Below are 27,009 nucleotides of genomic sequence, written 5' to 3' on the forward strand. Positions count from 1 at the left end.
AAGTTATTGTTTTTGTATTATTTTTATATACTCTGTATATAATATATAGTACTCCGTATATAGTATAATATATAATATAATATATAATATTTAAAAGAAGACAAGGAAGAATAGATTTGTTGTATATTAAAAGAAATGAGATTTACTTATTTTGTGCTCCCGAATTGACAATTGATATAGTTGTACAACTTGTCTTTTTTTGTTAAAAAAAAAAAAAAAGAAGAAAACTGATGCAAGAGAAACAATACAAACAAACTGAAACAACACCTAAAGCGTCAATTGCTCTAGGGTCCGAGTTCCAAGCCGTCCATTCCAGCCACTAAAACATCTGCCATCGGCTCACTGAACACAGTAACACCAACAACATTAGCTACAACTACCACCACTCACGTTATCCTCAACATCGTTGCCCTGAAAATAGTTTACATAAGCATTAAAACACTTGATCACTTAACAACAAAGTAATAATACCATCTTTCTATAAAAGTAAGTATTACCTGATCAACTGCAACATCAGCTACTATTGGCGCATGATCGTCACCTAATTTCACTAGTGGCTCCTCATCATCCACTCCAAAGTACATCTTGTTTGACTTTTGCATAATGACATAAGAGATGTTATTAGGTTGCAAATGGAGAGCACTAAAAGGCATGAAAATACATGATAAAATGTGAATTGACCTCAAGGGATGAATTCAAGGATCACAACTGCAAGAAAATTGTGGTATAAAAATCTTACTCTGGCCGAAACTCGAGTCCATTGACAATAAGGCCGGGCATGGTTCCTTCATAACTTATGAATTTTAAATTCACAAGAAGACAATCATCTTGATCAAGTTCACGATTCAAGTCAAATTTCGACACATGAACCTCCATCCATCCATCTTCCCTTTCTTTTGGAACCCGAGTAACATCATCATGTATATTCCATGTTTTTTGGGATGTAAAATAAATAATTTCAGGCTCTTTGTTTTCTCGGTGAAGTAGATCTAGTACTTTGACAGGAAATTGCATCCCTTGAGATTCTTCCGAGAGTTTGAACACAAGGAAGCAAATATACTCTGTATCGTGTGACAACTTTTGACTTTCAATTGCGCAGTTGATATAAAAAACCTTTTGTGGCATCAGCTCAATTATCTCTTGAAATCTGCATATATGATGTATCATGTGATTACAAACTTATTAGAAATGAAAAATCACAACTTTTACAAATCATCTGTTGACACATAATGAACTTTTATCACGAGTATAAATTAATGAGGAATGTGGAAGGAAATTAGTAATGGTTAGAATGCGAACATGGATTCCGATGATGGTTTTGACTCATAAAGCTTCATATCAGAAAAGCTATTGAAAGCCGCCATTGCTGAAAGCATGAGATGTTTCTTTCCATTCACTTCGCTAAGCGAGAATAACTATACAATATTTAAATGTGTACTGTTACATAACCACAAATAATGTTATAGTTCTGGTACCGATAGAATTGAAATACAGACCTTTTCATTTTCAGTTTGCAGTATTGGTTGCACGTTCCAATTTGATTTGACGACTTCTTTTACCTTATCCTTATCTTCATTCTCCATGCTATTATTAGAAGTGTAATCTTGATCATTATAGTAATTAAAATGCATTAACCTCCATTACTAAATATAAACAAAAGAAATCAGAAAATGAGCTAAAGAATATATCCAAACTTGCTTTTTTAAGTGCTCGAAACTCAATTCCCTCAATGTATATAGCATAATGATCTCCACAGTAGTAGAATGGGGAAAGACACTGTATTAGACACGTGAACTCAACGTTATCCTTTTCATTCAAGAATCGGTACAGCTCAATCATCATCCACTCGTGGTCTCTTTTTGTTGCAAAATATGAATGTAAGGTTTCGTCCCCCATTTTGTACTTAAGATTAACATATATGGGTTTAATTGAACAGTCTCGTGGTTCACAAAATTTGAAGACTAAATGGACCCCATAAACAACATCCGGTGATAAAAACTGAGGTTTTGTCTCGATTTTGATCAAGTTTGAAATATCCAACATCTCTGCTACTTTATGAAACCTGCGATAAGAGTAGAAATCTCAGTTACTTATAGCCTATATTCTACAAATATACACTTCCATTTCTTAATTAAGTATTTCTTTTAACCTAATTGTTTCATATTTCATTCACTATATTAGTTACAAGAGTTTAAACATAAATATAATTTAGGGTTAAGGCTACTCAAGGGCCATATACTTTTTATTTTGTCCCGATGTAGTCCATATACCAAAAAAAAAAAAAAAATACTATTATAGGCCATAAACTTTAAAAAAATGTATTAATGTAAACCGTTGACCTGATAAATATGGTTGATCGATTTTGTAGGTTGATTTTCAAAAAAGTATAATTTTTTTTGTTCCAATGTAAGCTTTATACAAAAAAAAAGTACTAATGTAGTCCACATACTTTCAAAAAGTATATCGATGTAGGTCACATATTTTCAAAAAGTGTATCGATGTAAACAAAAGGTGACCTGTTTAGCCGGTAACAGGTTACCTTTTGTTTACATCGATACACTTTTTCAAAGTTTATGGCCTATAATAGTATTTTTTTGGGTATATGGACTACATCGGGACAAAACAAAAAGTATATGGCCCTTGAGTAGCCTTAACCCTATAATTTATTATATCCAATAACCATAAAAATGATTAATAAGATTTTTTTTTCATTATAAGAGGCCGAGTACTTTTTATGATTGACGCGTGAAAGGAATGCACACAGTTACCAACTTTTGGTGTTAGTAATTAGTAAATTATTATATATGCTATTAAGCAGCATAACATGTAATGTTTATAAACTCAAAAGGCACTCAGAGCAGAGGACCAAACAGGGGCGCACCAAACAGAATACTTATTGAAAAATAAATCAAGATATGGAATTCCAAGATTCTTGATCTCCCGACACAATAGTTTGAGAGTTTTCTACTTCAGTCATACTGAAGTGTATACATGTGTGTTTCAGTTAAGTAAACTTTGAATAACATCTAACAAAAAATGGACATAATGCAAGTGTAAAGTAACAACAGTGTATGTGAACATGCAGTTATGATTACACCAGGCCAATCAAAGAAACTATAGCAATAAGTACATGTAACAACAATGTATGTGGAAGTGCATGTAAGAATACACATATAGAGAAAGGAAAAGAACCTTGATTCTGTAAGAGACCGCCACTTATGTGGAGAATGGTTTATGCATATAAACTTTGTTGCAGATATCAATTCATTTCTTTCTCCATGACCTTCAAACGAGAGTACCTGTTGTACAACAATAAACCAAAACAAAACAAATCAAATACCGAATGAGAGTACATATGTAGTAGACTTGGAGGTTTTCATAATCATATGACGTGTTCACATGAACCAACCAAAATCTCATATCTCATATTTTAATGATTAAGAGAACGTATAGTCATTGAGAAAGGAAGTTTGGATTACTATGTTGCCCTGTTGAAGAAGGATTCCATTGGAGAAGATGTTGTGTTGTAAAGATCCTCTTTCTTTTTAGCAGAGTAGATTTCTGGTGAGTCTGAAATCTCAATTATTTCCTTGTAGTCTTTTGCCAATTTGGGCTCCCATATTTCAGAATCCATCTGTATAAACATATAAAAATTGAAAAAAAATATATTTTAGTGGATGTATAGTGCATTGTACCAACATTTCGTAAACCTGTTTTCATTTTCGAGTTTGAGTCTGACATCTCTGATTATTTATAAATATACATATACAAATATAATCATAAATATCCAAAAATAAGTTCACTTCAGAACTGTATCATCCTTATTTATCAATATAAAATTTTCTCATCGTTGTCATGTGAAACTTTAGTGTACTACTTGATAACATCTGATTTGTACACATGTCAGATTGTTCTATTTATGATTTTAGTATTTGAGAAGAGACTTGTCTAAGAAAATGAAAAACTTACTTGAAAATCGAGGGCTTCCTTAAGTTGTACTAACACCTCACGGGCTGTTGGCCGTTGTTCTCTCGTATCATTCAAGCATTGATAGGCAATTGCCAGAAATGTAGAAAGTGAATTTGGTACAATTTGTTCTTTTATACCTTCAAACACCAATTCATCAAATCTTCCTTCTTCATAGTGGCGTTTTAATACAGGGGTTTGAGTCTGACATTGTCCATCGATATCTTTGTATATAGTATTTCCACTCAAGTTCTCAAGCAAAACCACCCCATATGAATATATATATCAGATTCCTTTGTTAAGAAACCAAAATTATCATACAGTGTGTCAACATAACCAAATGTACCAACTATTTCCTCAAATTCGTGAATTATTGAACTTATTAGGCAAAACCCAAAATCAGAAACTTTCGCTTTCCAATCGTTCATTAGAAGAATGTTAGCGCTTTTTATGTCTCTATGTATCACCACCTCTTGTGTTGCAGCACCCTCCTGAAAGAACTCCAACACGGTTGCCACCTCAATGCATATTTCAAGCCGTTTCATCCAGGTTAGATGTACATTGTCTAAGTGATCACATAGACTTCCCCGGGACGCATACTCGTAAACGATAATTTTTTCATCTTTTTCATCACAATATCCTACAAGTCCAATGATATTTTCATGTTTATACTCTAAAAGAATTTCATGTTCTGCAAAAAAATGATGTTCTCCTTGACTGCTCAATGATGCTATATCCAACCGCTTTGCAGCAATGATGCTACATCCATTAGCATGAGTAACTTCTCCCCGGTATACTTTCCCAAAAGTTCCTATTCCAATGATATTGTCATTACTGAAGTTCTGTGTGGCCAATTTTATGTCTTCGAGGGAAATCTTTATGTTAGCCTTCTTGCTGTTTACCTGTAAAATATTACTGTAGTTATTAGTTACTTATAAAATAATGATGAATTCTTTTTGTAATCAATAACTTCAGTTACATAATCCCTAATCCGACAGTAAAATGATGGATTACAATTTACGATTGATCATGCAACGATATATATAATCAATTTTCAGTATTTTAGCTAAGTAACTATTTGCATAACACAAAACACAATCACAAACCCATAAGGCCATAACAACAAACCAATAATTAAAGCATAACACAAGGATTTTACGTTGTTATATCCCAACTCCAATCCCATGGAGAAGGTTTAGTCTACGGACGCTAAGCAGAAATTTTTCATTATATTTTTCGTGCACACAATTATAATGAGGCTAGGGGGTTATTTATAGTGATAGAACAAAACCTAACCCTATTAGGTTTACCAATTAGTTTCCTAATCTAACTCCTAAAGGCCCAAGCCTCTTGTTCAAGTCTTCACTAAGCCGAACAATAACGTCATTAATTTTCAATATACGGAGTATTTAATTCTTGTGAAATTAGTCAAAACACTTTTTGGGACTTCTATAACATTTTGGGTGAAAAATTTTACAAACAGTATGCGATCGAGCAATATTGTATGATGTAACGACGTCGGAATTTTCAATTACGAGCATGATTTCTTGGTCAACACACAACACATATACACTATATGCGGTGGCTTGCCTGCAGTGACCAAGAAATTTTTAACCCGAACTCTTTCAAGCACATTTAAACCAAGTTTAACTATTATTTGACACAACGGGTAATAATTAATGGGAAATAAGTCACTGTATTATAAAACACATGCATAAACAGACCTGCGTTTAACAACACTTTTCCAACCCGTCCTGTATAGCAAGTATATTGTATCTAAATACTCATATATTTTAACCATTTACATCTATATACTACCCAAACTAACAAATTTAACCAATTCGTTTATTAACCGAACCTAATGGTTAAATATTTTGATTAACCGGAATCTCGGCTATGGGGCCCTTTTCGTCCCTAATAGTACCTAACCGCCCAATGCACATAGGTGCTGTTCTATTAAGGAGCAACCGGGGTAGGTCGTCCTCAACGAACGAATTTTTTTTAATGTATTTATATATTAAAGTTAGACGTTTAATGTATCTCTATCTTAAAGTTCGGCCGTTTTGACCCGGTTTTTTGCATTTGTTTAATTTTTTAACGTTTTTCACCCGTCGAAAAAACTATCTGGCCGCCACTACATGCACACTTGATATTTCTCAAATCGTACATGTTTTCTATCGCAATATCAGTCCCATTCGTATTAGTTTCTTGCCTTTTATTTAGGTTTTATAGAGGTTATTGTCGATGATAACGCCTTTTGTGTCTAGGTGTTCCTTGAGGTATTTTTGGTGAAATATATGTGTTTTGAAGCTAAAACGTCACCTAGGTTGGTCCCGGTTCGAGTTGGGCATTAAGATATATTTTTGACATTTTTTCTGGGCCAAAATGAGTTTTCCAAAGCTCCCTTTCGCGAGGTTTATTTTTCAGTTCGCGAGAATGACATTGAGTGTTTTTCAAGTCGCGAAGAAAAGCAAAAACGAACGCGAATATGAGTTCTAGTTTCCTCGTGTTCACGAGGCTGTAGGCCATTGTGATTTCGTGTAATTGCATCAAGTGATCTTTGTAATTAGGACTTTATGTGAATTTAATCTAGGTTGAATCTCAACAGCTTAATCAATATATAGTCTGATCTTTTGTATGGGATTAATGTGAGTTGGTCGAATTTGATTGATTGGATTATAATTATCAAAAATTTAATCGGCTTTAATCGTTAAGAACAATCCACTGTAATTGTGAATCATCTGAGTGAAAATTGCTCTTTATCTCAGGTTAACGTTTATTTTATTTTATGCGTTTTAGTTTAATTAAAAATCTATTTTTTATAAAAGAAAGTTGTCGGCATCACCCAGAGGGGACTTGACCACCTTCGCGATCATTTTTCACGCATGCACGCGCTTTCGGGAGGAAACCCAAACCGTATTACAGGGATTCGAACCTTAAACCATCCTTAGGGGCAGGCGGGTCGGACATGGATCCTGAATACGGTCGTTACAACCTCCCTCGGGGCAACCCGGCTTCCAGAAGGTAAGCCTTCCACGAGTATTTTTAAGGAGAGGGACTCGAACTTTAGACCTCTTAGTATTTTTAAGGAGAGGACTGTAGCAGTCATAAAAACCTAATTTTTACAACCTTCTCTTATAACAATTATCAGTTATTTAGCACAGACAATACTAAGAGAGTTGTCGTGAGTGGCCAGCAAAAGTCTAAGACCAAGTTCTTAGAGTAGTTAACTAAATCTCCAACAAATTACCTATAATGATCACAAATACCTATGTCATCGTTTAATCTAAGTTAAGAGATTTTGCTTAAGAAAATAGTGTTTGTTTAAACCAAGTGTATGTAATTTATAAATGAAAATCTTTTGGGAAGCATTATCTCAATGTACTGTTTTTTAATATTTATTTCTTGAAAAAATTAATACAATGGTTTTATCCATGTACTCTATATTCTAATAAATATTGACAAAAAAATAGAAGTGTATACTCCTTCAGTCACGAAAATCCGAAAAGAATGTCCATCAACAATTTTTTTTTTCAATTTAAGATATGATGGTGAATTGTTCATTTTAACCTCCATTTAATAAGTATTCTAATTCTAATTTTAATTAAGTTAACTTTTCAAATAAAGTAACAAATCGATGAAATTAAAAAAAACAATGTTCGTTGAAATTTTCCTTTCCATATATAACGAAGGGTAAATTTGGTATTTCAATGACTTTTTAGTATTATTTCGAGTAAGCGACGATTATTTTGGAACATCTATAAATATTAATGTGAACTTTTTTTGAGACGGACGGAGAGAGTATTATATATAAATAGTTGATGTATGAGTGCATGAAAAGAGCAAATTAATTACTTACCACATATTACTAAAAAAGACTAGTTGCAAAATATAGAAGGCATAAATTTTAATATTGACTAACCTGAGCGTATAACGCTTTCTTGAGTTGATTGATGACAATTTCAATTGTTGGACGATGAGCTTGAGTTTCTGCAACACACTTGTATGCAATTTCTGCAAATGTGTCCAAAGAATCTTGATTGATTCCTTTAGTAAAAACGTTGTCATCATTTTCTTCCTTTATCTTAGGATCTACCATTTTATCTATTATTCTCTCCTCAAAATGACGTCGTGCAATGGATGTCGGTACTTAACAAAGAACCGCGCACAATCGACATCCGGTTCTTTGTTAAGTACCGACAACCGTGGTAGAAAATTTGAACGCAGTGAGAAGAAGGGTAGGAAGAAGTCTAAGAAGAGGCATCCATCGAAAGATAGAAGTGAAGTTACTTGTTGGGGTTGCAATCAAAAAGGGCACTTTCAAAGGAATTGCAAAAATGGTTCCACGAAAGGTGTAAACTTGGCCGAAGGGGAAAGTGATGATGCACTTTTGTGTAGTGTTGAAAATTCTATGGAGTCTTGGATCTTGGATTCGGGAGCTTCGTTTCATGCTACTCATATCAAAAGCATGATGAAGAATTTTCGTTCATATCAAGGCAAGGTGAGATTGGCGGACAACAAGCAACTCAACATAGAGGGCATTGGAGATGTTGTTTTGAAGACTACTCTTGGTTCTAATTGGACTTTGAAGAACGTAAGGTACATTCCTAAATTGAAAAGGAAACTTATTTCGGTTGGTCAATTAGATGATGAAGGTAACGCGGTTACTTTTGAAAACCGCCAATGGAAGGTGGTTAAGGGTAGTAGTATTGTGGCTCGTGGACATAAAAGGGGAACACTTTATATGGTTGAAGTGTTTGATGAAGACACGGTGGTTGCTACGGTTAATGTTGAGTCCGAATCAACTCTATGGCACCGAAGACTCGGGCATATGAGTGAGAAGGGTATGAAGATGCTTGTTTCGAGTGGGAGAATTCCGGATTTGAAGAAGGTAGAACTTGGATTTTGCGAACCATGTGTTTATGGGAAGCAAAAGAAGGTGACTTTTGGGAAATCAGGGAATGCACCTAAGTTAGAGAAATTGGAGCTCGTTCATACGGATGTGTTTGGTCCAACTAATGTAGAATCACATGGAGGTTCTCGTTATTATGTCACCTTCATTGACGACTCCACTCGGAAGGTATGGGTTTATTTTCTTAAATCTAAATTCGATGTATTTAATACTTTTGTGAAGTGGAAAGCTATGGTAGAAAATGAGACTAACTTGAAGGTTAAGTGCTTAAAGTCGGATAATGGAGGAGAATATGGTAGTCTTGAGTTTAAAGACCATTGTGCAAAGCTCGGTATTAGAATGTTGAAAACGGTACCGGAGACACCGCAACACAATGGGGTCGCCGAACGTATGAATCGTACGTTAAATGAAAGGGCTAAAAGTATGAGACTACATGCCGGTTTGCCTAAAATGTTTTGGGCGGATGCGGTTAACACGGCGGCTTATTTGATAAATAGGGGACCCTCAACACCGTTGGGTTTCCGAATTCCCGAGGAAGAATGGCAAGGCAAGAAGGTGAGTTATGGTCACCTTAGGATCTTTGGGTGTAATGCATATGTGAAGACCAAAGATGCGGATAAAGACAAGCTTGAAGCTAAGTCAAAGAAGTGTATTTTCATAGGGTACGGGTCGGATGAAATGGGCTATCGTTGTTGGGACAACGAAGCTAGAAAAGTAATTCGTTCGCGAGATGTTACTTTTGATGAAGATTCGGTCTATGGCAAACCGGAAACGGGGAGTCCTAAACCGAGTCAAGTTACTTTTGACGATGTTTCTATTGATGATCTTGCAGGTTCTAGTGGGAGTACGGGAAACAATGATTTGCCGAATGACAGTGAGGTGTCGGGAAATGCTAATGATGGGGATGATTCGGAAAGCGGTGATGATTCCGAACATAGTGCGAGTTCTAGTGATGAGGAGGTTACAAATGAAACCGGTCCAACCATTTCGGTTAATCCTACACTAAGACGCTCGACTAGAGTGCCCAAACCTAATCCTAGGTATTCTCCATCAGCAAACTACTTGCTCTATACCGAGAATGGTGAACCCGAAAGTTACTTTGAGGCAAGAAAAACAAAAGAATCCATACAATGGGAACTTGCCATGAAAGAAGAGATGGGATCACTTGAGAAGAACAAGACTTGGTCACTAGTGAAGTTACCTCATGATAAAAGGGCATTGCAAAGCAAATGGGTATATAGAATCAAGAATGAGATGGATGGCAAGAAAAGGTACAAGGCACGTTCCTTTAAAAAGAGACAATAATGAAAGGCACGTTTATATACATCGGTTATTGACATACAATTTAGAGAAAAGAAACACAAAGAAGCTGAGCTTACATCACTTTCACGTTTCAATTGAAACTCCAATGCATTCTCAAGTGCAACGAGAACTTGATCTATATGCGGGCGTTGTGATCGTTGGTCCTTCAAACAGCAGTAAGCTGTTTCTGAGAAGACTTTATATGATTCTGGGTCCATTTGTCTACGTAGGTCCCGATCAATCATATCATCCAATGTTCTGTTCTCATAATTTGATTTGGCCAAGTCAGCTAGAAACACTAACCCTTGCTTTGCAGTACGTGAGTATTCAAAATCGATCATGGTGAATATGACATTTTTGGGAGTAACTTCATTTGTGTGTGTACTTGTAGATGATGTCTGGTCGTCCATTTGTTTATTGAGATCTGGATCGACAATTTCATTCGCCTTTTTCTCATGCGAATGTTGTTTGCTCAACTGGGGTTCGCCTGAGATAAAAGCTCTCGTTCCACATAAGATTTCAAATAATACTATACCGAACGAATACACATCTGACTTGTGACTCACACTACCAGACACTTCATATTTAGGATCAACATACCCGATCGAGCCAGCTAAAGGAGCAAGGATTAGACTGCGCCTTCTAGCATTTGTGCATTTCAAAGAAAGCTCAAACCCAGATAACTTTGGTTGCCAGCTGTCATCTAGTAAGATTTTCGAGCTCTTGATGTTGCGGTGTACAACGCTAAAATCACGCGCCTCATCATAATGGATATAACTCAGTGCACGCGCTACGCCAACACATATTTTCAATCTCTGCGTCCACGTAAGGTTTGGGTCGCTTAAGTATCTGTCAAGACTTCCTTTCGCCTCATACTTGTTTACTATAATATACTCAATATTCTCATCACAATACCCAATAAAATCTACCAGATTCTGATGTCTGAGACTAGAAACAATCGAAATATATGTCCAAAACCCTTTGAATACTTCATCATACGTTCGATGTAACTTCCGTGCAACAATATTGATCATTTGCCCATGACGAAAAAGTTGTCCCTTGTATACATCCATATATCCACCTTGTCCAACTAAATTTTCATCAGCAAAGTTGTTGGTGGCGTTTTGTACATCTTCCAAAGGGATTTTAGAGTGACCAAAGACACTAGACATGATGATGTTTATATTACTAAACGTAACTCAAAAGTCAAATCCACAAGATTGAATATAAGTTTCAAAATCCAAGAAGATGGGTTGATCGTCAAACACAAGATTCAACTTTCTAAAGTAAATAACTCCTTTACAGCAACTTCACAACAAGAATCTTAAATTATCAATTTCTAAAATCGATAATTTATCATCATTATTGTGTTAACATCAAAGGCAACAACCATCACCGCCGTCACTGCAGCAACAATTGCATACACCCTTCAATTTTAGCAGTGACCGTAAATGCGGATGAAAACTTACACGTTAAAAAACGAGGGGAAACAAGTACGCCGGAAAAGTATGATTCCGGCGAGGTCTCGTCGGAACGCGTCAGAAGCTCGACAGGGATGAAAATTGTATTAGTGTGTTCGTCACGAGGTTTCGAGGTTAATGTTAGTGGAGGTGACGTTAATTTCGTACGGGATCGATGGTTACAAGACGATTAAAGATTGTGGTTGTTTCTTTGTTATGACGTTAATGTCAACTGGTTTATTTTATGTAATTCAACGGGTTTATTTTAGACCCCGGTCTTTTTAAGTTTTTTAAGGGTGTGATCGGATGAAACTAGCTGAAGCTGGAGCTTATAGTTGTAGCTGGAGCTTATGGTAGCTGGAGCTTACGGTAGCTGGAGCTTATTATTTTTTATAAGTGTTTGGTAAACTAACTGGAGCTTATTTTCCAGTTCACAAGCTCTATTTTTTTTCATAGGGTGTGTTTGGATGAAAGTAGCTAGAGCTGAAGCTTGTAGCTGGAGCTGGAGCTTATGAGATAGAGCTGGAGCTGGAGCTTATTTTTTAAGCTGGTAGCTGGAGCTTATTATTTTTTATAAGTGTTTGGTAAATTAGCTGGAGCTTATTTTCCAGTTCATAAGCTCTACTTTTTTTCATAAGCTACTAAAAGTAGCTTATTTTTTCAAAGCTTATGATTTTCATAAGCTCTACTTTTTTTCTCTACCAAACGAAGCTTATGACTTGAAGCTTATTAAAATCATAAGCTCAAGCTCCTATAAGCTCTCATAAGCTCCAACAAGCTCGTCATCCAAACACACCCATAAGCTACTAAAAGTAGCTTCTTTTTCTAGAGCTTATGATTTTCATAAGCTCTACTTTTTATGTCTACCAAACAAAGCTTATTACTTGAAACTTATTAAAATCATAAGCTCAAGCTCTCATAAGCTCCCATAAGCTCTTGTGCCAAACACACCCTAAGTCTATAAATATTTGAGGGTTGTTTAACTTTTCTATTTTTTATTTATTTATTTATTTATTTATTTATTTATTTTGTAACGGATGTCATCTGACCGGGTTTGGGGTTTGTTCCGAACGAGATGTATGAAGGCCGCGCTACGCAGCGGAAATTCCGAGGCATAAGCTCAATAGTTATCGATATTCGATTGGATAGTTACTTTACATATGTACATTGTTTAACGGTTTCAAAATAAAACGGGCGCAGTTTTATCGACAAAACTATACATAGCAATTGATAAGTCAGGCTCCACGAGCAAACTTGCCAAATGCAGGTAACCGTTCGTCATCATCTGCTACTATAAGCTCATAATCAAACAATGATGGCCTTTTAGCCAATATCTACACACAAAAAGACACCACTGTCAATGTACAATTACATGGTCACTAAGATTATTTCCGATAACATTTATTTAAATGATTTTGGAGCAATTACACATAAAATTGTACCACTATATTGGGAACCTTCGACTCATATGCCCCTGTTTTTCGTTGCTTCTCTTAATTTCCCGATTAACGTGTTCAACACATTCAACCTGTTTATCAAATCAACATGTAACAGATGAAACGTACATTGAATTGGCCCATTGATAAGTCAATGGATCGAAATAGGCTCTTATACTTTAATCATTCAGTTAAAAGACCATACCATGTTTTCATCTAGATAATGTAGTGCTATAGGCTCCGAGATGCTAATTATATATCTCACCTGCAGTTTGGTTGTTTTAATTATGTGACAGTGCTTGAAAAACCAAAAAACATTTACTACTAAGGGATGTGACTTGAAAAAAACTATAATGGTATAATCCATCTAAGAAGTAAGGCATGACCAATCCACCATGAAAATGTTAAAGAAAAGAGCATATTTCAAAAGCTCAACCTAAATTAATGAGCACTATAACCATAAATCGAAAATTCAACAAAGTTCAGGAGTAGCTAACATACCAGGAAGATATAAAAGTTATTGAGATACACGGAGTAATTAAAAAAGAGTAGGAAAAAAAATGAAAATTAGCAAAACATGAGGTTTGGAAAGTCTTTGTTAAATAAACATATTATCAAACGTCGACATGAAATCACTTTTATCTGTTACCTTGTGTTCCCTCTGTAGTACTTCATTTTTATCTGCACAATGTAACACATGGAACTCACTTTATTACAACCTTCAAGAAAATCACAGCCAAAGATATTGGACACATAAAATGAAACTTCGCATCCCAAAAGAACAACGATATTACCTAGAAGACGATTGGTCAACAGAGGCTACCACAACAGTCGAAGAATTAGGGAAAAACAAATAGCAATTAGGTGAACAAATATAGATTAAACACGGAATAAGAAGATGATGGTACCGTAGGATCGCAAAATTTGAATGTTTCACAAAAAGAATATGAAGCGAAGGATCTTGTGTGTTCACATAACCATATCTTGCAATATAGGTGTCAGACGTTAATAAAATATGCAGCATACCTTTCGACAGTAAAAAGAAATATTATTTGCAACAAATAAACATTCATTTTTTTTCAGTCTATGAATTCATAAGATGCAATTACAGTGTCGATGTTCGATCAAAACACACATATCAGCTACAATCGTTTATCGAGGAAACTGAAAGGCCATGTCCAAAAAGGGCAACTGACCTCATGTTAATAGCGGCAACCGGAAGAACAAAACGAACATCCAAACCGGAAGAACAAAACGAACATCCAAACCGGAACACAGCACCACCGCAAACGATAACCATATAAAAACAAAAACGAATAATTTCATTTAGCAAGTTGGTGAAGTCAGATACAAATATGCACCTCATGACATAAAATCAGGGCGTTAAAAAAATTTGTCAGAAGAATACGATTACCAGGTTCGTGCCGAAGATGGCGTCGCAGGCGATGCTAGCGGCAACGGGCAACAACCGCTACCTCACCGCATCACACAAAAGTCAATCGTATATAAAGGGTGTAACGGCACCTCTAATCGTAACCATTTTGTATTTGTAGATGGCGTTTTGACCTACTTCGTATATAAACATTCGTTTTTTATCGCCCAAAGTAACGTGAAGCAACCCTCATCACTGGCTCACTTCCCTAGGGTCTGCTAAAAAATGGTTCCCATTATGTATACACGGGTATCACATCAGATGTGGGCGATACTATAATAGCCAACTATTTTGTGTTCAATATAATGTTCTACTGTTATCTAAAGCCAAGGCAGCCAGTTTGCTTAGCGCATCCGCTTTCTTATTTTGCCCCCGCATTACGTGGGAGATTTGAAAAGTTTCAAACTGGTCAGCGAGGTTGTGAACAAGCGATAGATATTGCTGCATGGCTATGTCATGCGCTTCGAAATCTCCGCTGACTTGACTGCATACTAGCTTTGAATCCACATAAGCGTGCAAAATTTTAACATTTAACTTATGCGCAATGCGCATACCTGCTAACAGAGCCTCATACTCTGCTTCGTTGTTTGTAACAGCAAAATTAAACCGCAGTGCGTATGTATGCTCTTCGCCATCTGGGCCTGTTAAAATTATACCCGCACCTGCACCAGATGCGCTGCACGCACCATCGGTGTACAATTCCCATGGTGACAAAGTTGGTGCAGGTGGGTCCTGATGTTCTGCTGACGCCTCGACATCCGCAGGTAATTCTGCTAGGTAATCAGCAAGTATTTGACCCTTAACCGCACTGCGCAAAGAAAAATTTATCTCATGTTCACCTAATTCAACTGCCCACTTAGCCATTCGGCCAGAAATCTCAGGCTTGTATAACACCTGTTTGATTGGTTGATCAGTTAGGACCACGATTGGATGTGCTTGAAAATATCGGCGCAAACGCCGCGCCGTATGGACCAGCGCATATACAAGCTTTTCTATTGGTGAGTAGTTTACTTCGCTTGATGTCAGCGTCTTGCTTACGAAGTAGACCGGCATTTGCGTCTTTTCGCGATCCGCGATGAGGACTGAGCTGACAGCTTCCTTCGATGCCGCGAGGTACAGCGTTAGCATTTCTCCTGATACTGGCGCGGTAAGTGTTGTTAATTCTGCAAGCACCTTTTTCATCTCCTGAAAGGCTGATTCTGCTTCCTGAGTCCATACGAAGTCTTTTTTCTTCAAACAATTTTTCAAAGTATTGAAGAATGGTAACTGTCGTTCTGCGGCTTTCGACAGAAACCGTGTGATAGCCGCAAGCTTCCCCGTTAGACTCTGCACATCTTTCTTTGTCTTTGGAGATGGCAAATTATCAATGGCTTCAATCTTTTTGGGATTGGCCTTGATACCCCGCGCTGTCACCACATGACCTAAAAACTTGCCTTCCTCTTCCCCAAAACTACATTTAAGCGGGTTAAGCTTCATGTTGATCCTGCGCAGAGATGCAAACATTTCCAGGATGTCCGAAGAGCATGTCTTCTTCGGTGTTACTTTTAACTACCAAGTCGTCGACGTACGCTTCAAGATTTCTACCGATTTGGTGCTTGAATGCTGCGTCAATTACACGCTGATAGGTCGCGCCCGCATTCTTTAAACCGAAAGGCATCTTCGTGTAACAATAAATACCCTGCGGCGTATGAAAAGCAGTCTTGTCCTCATCTTCCGCAGCCATTAAGACTTGGTGATAACCCTTGTATGCGTCCAAAAAACACTTGTACCTAAATCCCGACAGTGATTCTACCTTCCAGTCTATCTCCGGGAGAGGGTAGTTGTCCTTAGGACATGCCTTATTAATGTCTTTGAAATCAAGGCACATTCGCCAGTTACCGTCGGCCTTTTTTACCAACACAGGATTTGCAACCCATGTTTGATAACGCACTTCCCGCAGAATGTTTGCTTTGACAAGGTTGTCCACCTCTGCGCACAACCAATCACTGAAGTCTAGAGCCATATGCCGCTTCTTTTGCCTAACGGGTGTCAATGATGGATTAACGTTTAACTTATGTTCCGCAATATCCCGCGGAACCCCGGTCATGTCTGACTCGCGCCATGCGAAAATATCTGCGTTAGCTGACAATATTCCATGCAACTTGCCCTTCGTTTCGGCTGACAAGCCTGCGCCGATTTTAATTCGCTTATCCGGATGCAAGCGATTAGCTATTACTGCACAGTTTGCAAGTTGCTCTTCTATGCTAGGAGCGCTTACAGAAGCGACAGAGCCACACAACTCGGTTGCTTGATGTGACGCAACTGTGGCGATGCCTCCTACTGTGGGAAACTTAATCAAACCATGCACTACCGATGGTATGATGTTGAAACGCCGTATGAAGTTTCTCCCTAGCAGTGCGTTATATCGTGAAGTTGAACGAACCACATAAAAATCGACCAATTCATGCCTGATCATCTGCGGGTTCCTGTCATCCGCAAGCTCTATCATTAATTCTATCCGACCTAGCGGCCACGAGTTTTCTCCGGAAAACCCTGATAGCCTAATATCAGGCTGGCGTAACTGCGCTTTGACTTCTGCCGGAAGGAAACGATAACAATGCTCATACATAATATCGACACCGCTGCCAGTGTCAACATGCATGCGCTTAATCTGGATTCCGCAATCAGGGATGCGACATTTGATGATAATGGGCTCATTAATAGAATCAATTGACATTACAGGAGGGAAAGTGATTGGGAGAAGCTCCCAATCCTGGTGATCATTGTACTTTCTTCGCTGGCTGATTTTCTCTGCGTCAACCATGTTAATGGTTAAGTCGGCATTTTTCGCTTTGTCAACTTTCTGCCACGCGAAAGTCTTAGACTTCGAAGCCTCTTCTGCGGCCTTTCCCTTATCCTTTTTAGGTGGTTTTAAATGATCCAATTTGCCCGCGCGAAGCGCTTCCAGAACCCGTTCCATCAAGTTTTTACACCGATTGGTATCGTGACCATAGTCGTCATGAAATTCACAATACTTTGTTTTGTCCTGCTTGCCAAATTCTGTAAGTGGAGTTGGAACCGCGAAGGTCGCGCATATTGGCTCCGTTGCCAAAATTTCCTTGGGCGTTTTGGACAAACTTTTGAGCAGCGCATAGTTCTGATTATTGATACCGCGCTGATTATTGTTTCGATAATTGCCACTGGACTTCCCCTTGTCACTCCTGATAGGACCGCCGCTGTGATATCTTCCGCGAGAGTTACTTTCGCGACTTTGATCACGCGATCGATCATCATCATCTTTTTTTCGTTTCGCGAGCTAGCGGTGGGAATATCGTTATCTTCGCCACTCCGCATATAATCATGGCATTCTTTAAGTGCTTCAGTATAAGTTGCTGGCACCGTATGGCGTAAACGCTTAACCAGCATCGGGTGACGCTATGAATTTATACCATGTATGAGCCCTGAAATCTGCTGCTCTGGCTTAAGATCTGGTATGCGCAGGCACTCATTAGTATACCTTGTGAGAAATTCGACCAAAGATTCCTTGGGCTTCTGCACGATGTCATGGCATTCAATGTGAGTGCGCTTGCGTGGTCTCTGATTCTGATATTGCAGTAAAAACTTTGTCCGCAGATCCATAAACCCGGCAATACTACCTGTGAAGACCCGTCCTAATCCATCCGGACGAAGTCCATATCGATTATAAACGAATCACAACAGTTGATTACATAGTGAGGTACTTGACCTCTACATGATACATTTTACAAACATTGCATTCGTTTTTGAAAAGGCAATATTTTATTACATCGAAAGTGGACGGCATGCATACCATTTTATAATATCTAACTATGATTGACTTAATAATAATCTTGATGAACTCAACAACTCGAATGCAACGTATTTTGAAATATGTCATGAATGACTCCAAGTAATATCTTTAAAATGAGTAATTACACAGCGGAAGTTTTCTTTCGTACCTGAGAATAAACATGCTTTAAAGTGTCAACCAAAAGGTTGGTGAGATCATTAGTTTAACATAAATAATCATTTCATAATTTTAATAGACCACAAGATTTTCATTTTCAGTTCTCATAAATATACGTCCCATGCATAGAGACAAAAATATCATTTATATGGATTGAACACCTGGTAACCGACATTCACAATATGCATATAAGAATATCCCCATCATTCCGGGATCCTCCTTCGGACATGATATAAATTTCGAAGTACTAAAACATCCGGTACTTTGGATGGGGCTTGTTGGGCCCGATAGATCTATCTTTAGGATTCGCGTCAATTAGAGTGTCTGTTCCCTAATTCTTAGATTACCAGACTAAAAAGGGGCATATTCGATTTCGATCATTCAACCATATAATGTAGTTTCGATTACTTTTGTCTATTACGTAAAACATTTATAAAAGTTGCGCATGTATTCTCAGCCCAAAAATATAAAAGGTAAAAAAGGCAAATGAAACTCACCATACAATATTTTGTAGTAAAAATATTCATACAACGAAACGGAACAATGCAGGGTTGGCCTCGGATTCACGAACCTATATCATTTGTATATATATATTAAAACCTATAATCGAAATCGAACAATTATATATATACTTTTTATTAGTGATTTTTATATCAATATCTTATATAATTTATATATCCATTGTGTACATTTTAGATAAACAAAGATGTTAATAATCTTACATTATGTATATTAATTATAATCTGTGTTTGCAATTTATTAGTTATAATAAAATTAGAGTAAGTATAATAATAGTAATAACTATTTTTAAATACTAATAATAATAATAATAGCAACAATAATAGTTTTAATAAAAACGGTAGATTTAAAGTAATGATTCTTTTGGTAATAATAATTATAGTAGTAATAATACTGATATTAATATTAACTACAATGATACTTTTATTGCTAGTGATAATAAGTTTAGTAATAACAACGCTAATAACTATGTTAATGATAATAATGTTAATAATACTTATCCTAATAATAATAAAGTGGAAAAATCACATTTGTTAATGATGTTAATAATATTAATTATAATTTTAGTTATGATTATTTTATTACTAATGAATGATTCTTAATACTCATTTTAGCATTTATCATAATATTACTTATAATACTTGTAGTAATAATAATAACTACTAATAACAATACTAATAACAATATAATAATAATTAGTGGTAATAATAATAACATAACAATAACAATAATAATAACATAACAATAACAATAAAAATGGCAATGACAATAATAATAATAATGTTAATAATAATAATAATAATAATAATAATAATAATAATAATAATAATAATAATAATAATAATAATAAAAGTAAGTTAATAAATGAACTACCTTAGTGAAATGGCTCAATAAAAAGGAAAAATAACTGCCATCCGCCGGGCTTGAACTTGAGACCTCTCGCTCACCCGACTACACCCTTAACCACCTCGCTGCTGCTTCTATTTCTGATTTATAACATAGCTAATTAAATATAACCTGTTTACTGTTATTCATCTTCTTCTCACTCACAAACCAAATCAACCAAGGATCGATTCAATCATCACCATAACATATTGGGCTCGTTTTTGTGTTTATAACCTTAACAGAAATCTTTGGTGGCTGTTGAAATTAATTAAAACAACGAAAATAAAAAAAAAGAAAAAAAAAAGACTGAAACAGGTACCGACGGGTCATATGATGTGATGACCCGGGAATTTCCGATCAAATTTAAACTTAATCTTTATATGTTTCCGACACGATAAATAAAATCTGTAATGTTGAGTCTCGAAAACTTTGGAACAATTTACATGAACGCATTTGCCCTTTTGACTATTCACGACGATTCACGAACAATGATTTATAAATAATTGTGTATATATATACATGTAAATGTAAGTATATATAATAAATTGAAATTTTAAAATATAAATTAAAACATTTAAAATTATATAAATATAAAATAAGATACACAATAATTTAGTTATAATGAATCTGTAAACATATATGGTTACAATGCATAATTAATATTATAAATGTTGTGTGTCAAAAATTTCAATATCTATTGCTAGTATAAATAACATAATATCATAAGTAACTATATGCTATTATATAAATAATTATTGAATATTATATATACTAAACTTACTTACAAGACTAGAATATAGTTGCTAAACTATTATTACTTTCATTTAAATAAATATTAATAGTAATATTAATATCAGTATTAACAATATAGTTATGAATAATATAAAATTTAATACATTTAATTTATTATATCATTATTAATGTTAACATTATTAATATCATTATTATTATAGATAGTAATAAAATTACAATTATTATGATTATTAAATATTCTTACTTTCATTACTATTAGAATAAATATCAACATTAATAATATTATGATATAAATATGAAATTCGATATGTGCAAACTAGTATAGTATTACTATTATCATTTTATATAAGTTATATTATTTAATAATACGAATTACTATCCTTATCAGTAGTAATATTAATTATGTCATTACAATTAACTTTATCATTAAAACAATACTAATATCAACAATTTTTTTTTAGTTTATCAGAAACATTATTATTTATTGTTATTAATAGTAGCATTATTATTATTAAGATAATTAAAATTAATACTATTATTAGAATTGTTAATATTATTATTAATATTATTATGTTATTATTAATAATATTCAGTATTGTTCTTATTATTTATTAATAGGATTATTATTATTAAAAATTAAGTTTTATATTTAAAAGTAAATCCAATCTGTTATACTTAGCTGTCTAACTGTTATATATGTGACTTATTATCTCTGATTGATTACAAATGATTCCCAAACACTGAGATAATCCAAAACCTGTCACAATTACACATATGCTTTATTTTTTTTTTTATTATTTATCTCTCTGATTATGATCCTGTCGTTTTTTTTAGACTATATGACTCAATCAAATTTAGAGTAAACAACACCAGACCACCTACAATATCAATTAACAACTTCAATTATCCTTTTACAGCTTTCAAATCGTCAGTTTTAATCAGAAAAATGGGAAGAACAGCAGTACCTGCTCTGTTCTTGTTCCATTTATTAAACAGCTCGAATTCGAAATAGATTTCAAAATGTGTAAACGTGGTTTTGTTAGGAATATTTTGTTTAAACTATCTGCAAAATATAAGCTCCCAATTCTTTTTGTTCACTTCGAATTTAGGGGTCAAAGTTTTAAAATCATAAAGTCAACGATTGTTCTTCAGCCAAATTCGGGCTTTCTGTTTAAATATAGATTAAACTGATAGTTCCAATAGTTTCCAGGAGAGTTTTGAAACATTTTTCATTTTATGATCGTGATCTAAAACAACCTCTAAACTTGAATTTGATTTTTGAGTTCAACGGGTCAGTTTCTTCACTGTTAGCAGTTTTTAATTAAATAAATCTGTTGTTTTAATTAATTTAATCAATCACTAATAGTTTATGAGTCTTAAACTAATCGTGTAAAGTGTTACTAGTGTGAATCGATCCCTGGTATGGTATATTGGAGATTGAGGTGAAGAAGAAAGGGAAATCAGTAATGTAGTGTTAAGTATAATTAGAATCCAACATATTTGAGAAAAAGAAAGAACAGACGGATGGTTAGGCAGGTGGTTGTGGAGCGAGAGGTCTCGGGTTCGAGTCCCGGCTTGGGCAGTTTTGTATATTTTTGAGCTTTTAAAGGTAGTTACTAGTATATTCATTTATTATTATTATTATTATTATTATTATTATTATTATTATTATTATTATTATTATTATTATTATTATTATTATTATTATTGTTGTTGTTGTTGTTGTTGTTGTTGTTGTTGTTGTTGTTGTTGTTGTTGTTGTTGTTGTTGTTGTTGTTGTTGTTGTTGTTATAATTGTTATCATTATTATTGTTAGTATTATTCTTGTTATTATGATTATTATGATTATGATTCATATTATGATTATAATTATTACCATATTTATATTTATAATTATTATAACTAGTAGTAGTTTTAGAATTATAATTATCACAACTATTAATATTATCATAATTATAATTATCATAATTATTATTATTATTATTATTATTATTATTATTATTATTATTATTATTATTATTATTATTGTTATAAACAATACTAATACGTTGATTATGGTTAATTTTATCATTTATGTATTATAACTATTATTACTAATGTATGTATTAATATCATTATGACTAGGGTTATTATTATTATTATTATGGAATATAATACAAGTTATTATTTTTTTTTTTCATTAATATTAGTACTAGTATCACTTTTACAACCATTAGTATTATTAATCTTATAATTAGATAAAAGTATCATTATTAACAATATCATTACTATTATTAAAATTATCATTTTTAATGAAGTTAGTATTAGCATTATTAATAGTATTAGTAAAACGTTGATATCAAAACTATCATTTTTAAACAAATAAATAATTTGAATATAAAAACATACTTATTATACATACTACAATTATATTAATAAACCATATAACTATATATAAAGCATAATAACCTTATAAAAACTTATATACAACAAATTAAGTAGTTTCTAGATATAGACATATTAATATAACTATATAAATAATAATCATTTTCAAATATATATATAAACAAAATATATAATATATGAGGTTATAAGATATGAAATTGCTCGATTACAAGTATATATTTTGATGTATATATACGAATGATATAGGTTCGTGAATCCGAGGTCAACCCTGCATTGTTCAAAGTCGTCATATGTATTTTTACTACAAAGTACAGTACTGTGAGTTTCATTATTCCCTTTTTAAATGCTTTCGCAATATATATTTTTGGGACTGAGAATACATGCGCTATTTTTATAACTGTTTTACGAAATAGACACAAGTAATTGAAACTACATTATATGGTTGAATGATCGAAATCGAATATGCCCCTTTTTATTAAGTCTGGTAATCTAAGAATTAGGGAACAGACACCCTAATTGACGCGAATCCTAAAGATAGATCTATTGGGCCTAACAAACCCCATCCAAAGTACCGGATGCTTTAGTACTTCGAAATTTATATCATATCCGAAGGGTGTCCCGGAATGATGGGGATATTCTTATATATGCATCTTGTTAATGTCGATTACCAGGTGTTCAATCCATATGAATGATATTTTGTCTCTATGTATGGGACGTATGTTTATGATAAATGAAAATCTTGTGGTCTATTAAAATGATGGAAATGATTATTTATGTTAAACTAATGAACTCACCAACCTTTTGGTTGACACTTGAAAGCATGTTTATTCTCAGGAAGGAAAGAAATCTTCCGCTGTGCATTTGCTCATATTAGAGACATTAATTGGAGTCATTCATGGCATATTTCAAAAGACGTTGCATTCGAGTCGTCGAGTTCATCAAGATTATTATTTAGATAATTATAATTAGATATGTTATGAAATGGTATGCATATCGTCAATTTTCGATGTAAGGAGGTTTGTCTTTTCAAAACTAATGCAATGTTTGTAAAATGTATCATATAGAGGTCAAGAACCTCGCGATGTAATCAACTATTGTGAATCGTTTGTAATCGATATGGACTTTGTCCGGATGGATTAGGACGGGTCCTTTCAGTTGGTATCAGAGCGGTGGTCTTAGCGAACCAAGTCTGCATTAGTGTGTCTAACTGATAAGTCGTTAGGATGCATTAGTGAGTCTGGACTTCGACCGTGTCTGCATGTCAAAAGTTTTGCTTATCATTTTGTGTCAAAAATTACCTGCTTATCATTCTTAGAGAATCACTTGCTTATCACTCTTAGTCTAGACACGTTTTACTGCATTGACTGTATGAATAGTGTATAGACAAAAAAAAATTTTCATATCTTAGCGCACCTGCTACTTCATATCTTAGCGTATCGGTTACTGTAACCTTGCCTGACAACTTCCGTAGATTCCTCCGTAACTTATGGGATATTAGTATTATATATGCATATGTAAATTATGTATTGCAGGGTACTAATCTACATCCTATAATCTATTTTTATCGAAATTCCTTCATCTGATCGTACGAGATGAATCCTGCAACCAGTTCGAGTCCCTCAGATTCCAATAGCTATTCCGATAGTTATTTCGACAGCTATTCCGACATAGATGTTCACCTAAGCTCCGAAAACAGCGTCATCGGCATGAATCAACCAATCAGCCATTATCTATTCATCTGATGGGTTCGTAGTCGACTTAATTAATGAAAACGCGTAGAAGGTAATTCCTTCCACCAACCGAATTCACCTCTTGACAATGAACCTGAAGCGTTTACCGGCGAACCTGTTCGAGACACCATTTTCAGTCCCATTTCCAGGGTAACTCGACAAGATTATATTCTATCCACAATTCTGAATCTTATTCATCCGCTCGTTCCAACCGACAATCATCCTAGAGTAATAAGTCAACTAATTTCGTGCTCGAATAATCAATTCGGAGAATATGGTGCAAAATGTACCAGCTTCAGCAACATCACCGGCACCAACAGTACAATCAATAACAGCACCAGTACCATCAACAATCCATTCTTCAATATCATCATATGTACTTTGAATATGATCTTCGTTCTACGTATCGTTCTACCTCATTTATCTTCGTTCGACATGGCGAATATGTAATCTCTAAAGTTTTAGAGATTATTTATTCTAGTTCCAACCGAAAAGCAAATGAGTTTAATATCATATTAACTCATTGAATCCATGAATACATCTGAAGAAAATATACATGTATATATGTTTTCATAAAGTTTGTAATTAAAAATTCTCTTGTATAAACTGTTAATGGTGAAAATATTTTAACGGGTAGGTAATACCCGAGGAATATTTAAATTTCACATTAATAAGTTACATTGTACGTTCTTCGAATCTGTTTCAACAGTCATATACTATCCTATTTACAACCACCCAGATACGTATCCGTTCATCAAATAATAACTATTTTCATTCAAATTCAATTTCATATTTGGATTTTGACCTATCAGAATCCAACAAGTGGCATAATGAAGAAATAATGGACACAATAAAAATTGATTAGAAACAGACTAATTAACAAGATTAAATTTTATTAAGAAACCACGCTAACAAAAATCCTAGCTAACTGTTCCTAGCTAACTGTTAATTCCGTATTACATTTTATTTATTGCAATTTAATTAACGCAATTTATTTTATCGCAATTTATATTCTCGCAATTTTATTTATTGTCATTTAATTTCTGTTATTACTTTATGCACTTTATTTATCGTCATTTAATTTCTGTTATTTATTTTACGCACTTTAAATATCGGGACACATATACAAGATTTTGACATATCATATCGACACATCTATATATATTATTTGGAATCACCATAGACACTCTATATGCAGTAATGATCGAGTTCTCTATACAGGGTTGAGGTTGATTCTATAATAATATATATACTTTGAGTTGTGATCGAGTCTGAGACATGTACACGGGTCACGATACGTATTAATTAATTCGAATATTATATAGTAAACTATATATGAATTATTACTTGTACACTGCTAACTGTGGACTATCAACTGAGGACTATCAACGTTGGACAATTAAAATGAATTAAAATATTGATTATAACATATGAAACTAAACAATTCTTCAAGTTTGCCACTTGATTTCATTCTAAACTTCATTAGTATCTTGACGATTACAATCTGCGTTCAAACCTTTCATGATTATTGAAAACACCTCAATCGATAGGATGAATCAACCGCACTTCATCTACGGAAGAAAAGATTTATGTATATAGTTATGCACCTGAGAAACTATCGGCAACTGAGTAAAAGTTTAACACGTAGCCGCGTCAGATCCTTTGGCATTTATTAGCAAAAATAACTTTGCGATCCCTTTTCAAAGTAGCCAATTTTGTCACAGCTTCAGCAAATCAACTTCGACTTTTCGTTCGAAACAACCTTATTATCACATTGATATATACGCATGCTCTTTTATTGTTACCAGGGAACCTTTCATATTTCACCATATTACCATCAGCGTTTAATCATCTAAAAACACAATTTTCCTGAAACCACCTCGGATTAATAACCGATGATTCGGATATCATTTCATTAAATGCAGAGGAAACAGAAAAATAGTAGATGGTCTAAACAACCAAAAGTTTGATGATAACGAAAGGAGTGTTAGGAACGCTCGATAGAAAATTGGGTATTGAAAAACAGATTGAGCTACCCATGAAGGAGACCAAGGACAAATACAAGGACCAAACCCTATATTCAAAGAATTCAGGTAATTCTGGATCCGTGGAAATCTTTAGAGAATATCTTGCTCAGAAGTCATGTTAAAATCTTGCGGAAAATCTTTCTCCATCAACCATCGAACTTAGAAATTCCAAAATATCATCATCAATATCTTCGATATTTCTGAGGATATTTTCATAAATATTCTCGTTCGAAATTAT

The 27,009-nt window shown here is 34.3% G+C and overlaps 2 protein-coding genes and 4 long non-coding RNA genes across 6 annotated transcripts in view; all 6 read right to left on the reverse strand.

The window, feature by feature from the left end:
* Positions 1-209: 209 nt before the first annotated feature.
* LOC139876720 (uncharacterized) lies at positions 210-628 on the reverse strand. Its single transcript, XR_011768257.1, has 2 exons — positions 498-628; positions 210-411 (listed from the first exon to the last, which is right to left on the reverse strand). It is a non-coding gene; the product is annotated as an uncharacterized lncRNA (long non-coding RNA).
* Positions 629-1,703: 1,075 nt separating this feature from the next.
* LOC139877704 (uncharacterized) lies at positions 1,704-3,574 on the reverse strand. The gene is made up of 3 exons (XR_011768730.1): positions 3,480-3,574; positions 3,193-3,299; positions 1,704-2,062 (listed from the first exon to the last, which is right to left on the reverse strand). It is a non-coding gene; the product is annotated as an uncharacterized lncRNA (long non-coding RNA).
* A 247-nt stretch (positions 3,575-3,821) lies between these two features.
* LOC139876139 (probable receptor-like protein kinase At2g23200) lies at positions 3,822-4,511 on the reverse strand. Its single transcript, XM_071863441.1, has 3 exons — positions 4,274-4,511; positions 3,970-4,190; positions 3,822-3,887 (listed from the first exon to the last, which is right to left on the reverse strand). The coding sequence occupies exons 1-3, from the start codon at positions 4,509-4,511 to the stop codon at positions 3,822-3,824; spliced, it is 525 nt and encodes a 174-aa protein (XP_071719542.1).
* A 4,551-nt stretch (positions 4,512-9,062) lies between these two features.
* LOC139876140 (receptor-like protein kinase HERK 1) lies at positions 9,063-11,352 on the reverse strand. The gene is made up of 2 exons (XM_071863443.1): positions 10,258-11,352; positions 9,063-9,068 (listed from the first exon to the last, which is right to left on the reverse strand). The coding sequence occupies exons 1-2, from the start codon at positions 11,350-11,352 to the stop codon at positions 9,063-9,065; spliced, it is 1,101 nt and encodes a 366-aa protein (XP_071719544.1).
* A 1,522-nt stretch (positions 11,353-12,874) lies between these two features.
* Positions 12,875-14,131, reverse strand: LOC139877708 (uncharacterized). The gene is made up of 3 exons (XR_011768735.1): positions 13,282-14,131; positions 13,083-13,168; positions 12,875-12,974 (listed from the first exon to the last, which is right to left on the reverse strand). It is a non-coding gene; the product is annotated as an uncharacterized lncRNA (long non-coding RNA).
* Positions 14,132-14,341: 210 nt separating this feature from the next.
* LOC139877758 (uncharacterized) overlaps positions 14,342-27,009 on the reverse strand; it is a 30,251-nt gene continuing 17,583 nt past the window's right edge. The window contains exon 3 of the long non-coding RNA XR_011768763.1: positions 14,342-14,723. This is a non-coding gene — a long non-coding RNA (uncharacterized lncRNA). The remainder of the gene's footprint in view (positions 14,724-27,009) is intronic.

The sequence above is a fragment of the Rutidosis leptorrhynchoides genome, chromosome 11, assembly GCF_046630445.1.
Source record: "Rutidosis leptorrhynchoides isolate AG116_Rl617_1_P2 chromosome 11, CSIRO_AGI_Rlap_v1, whole genome shotgun sequence".
Lineage (NCBI taxonomy): Eukaryota > Viridiplantae > Streptophyta > Magnoliopsida > Asterales > Asteraceae > Rutidosis > Rutidosis leptorrhynchoides.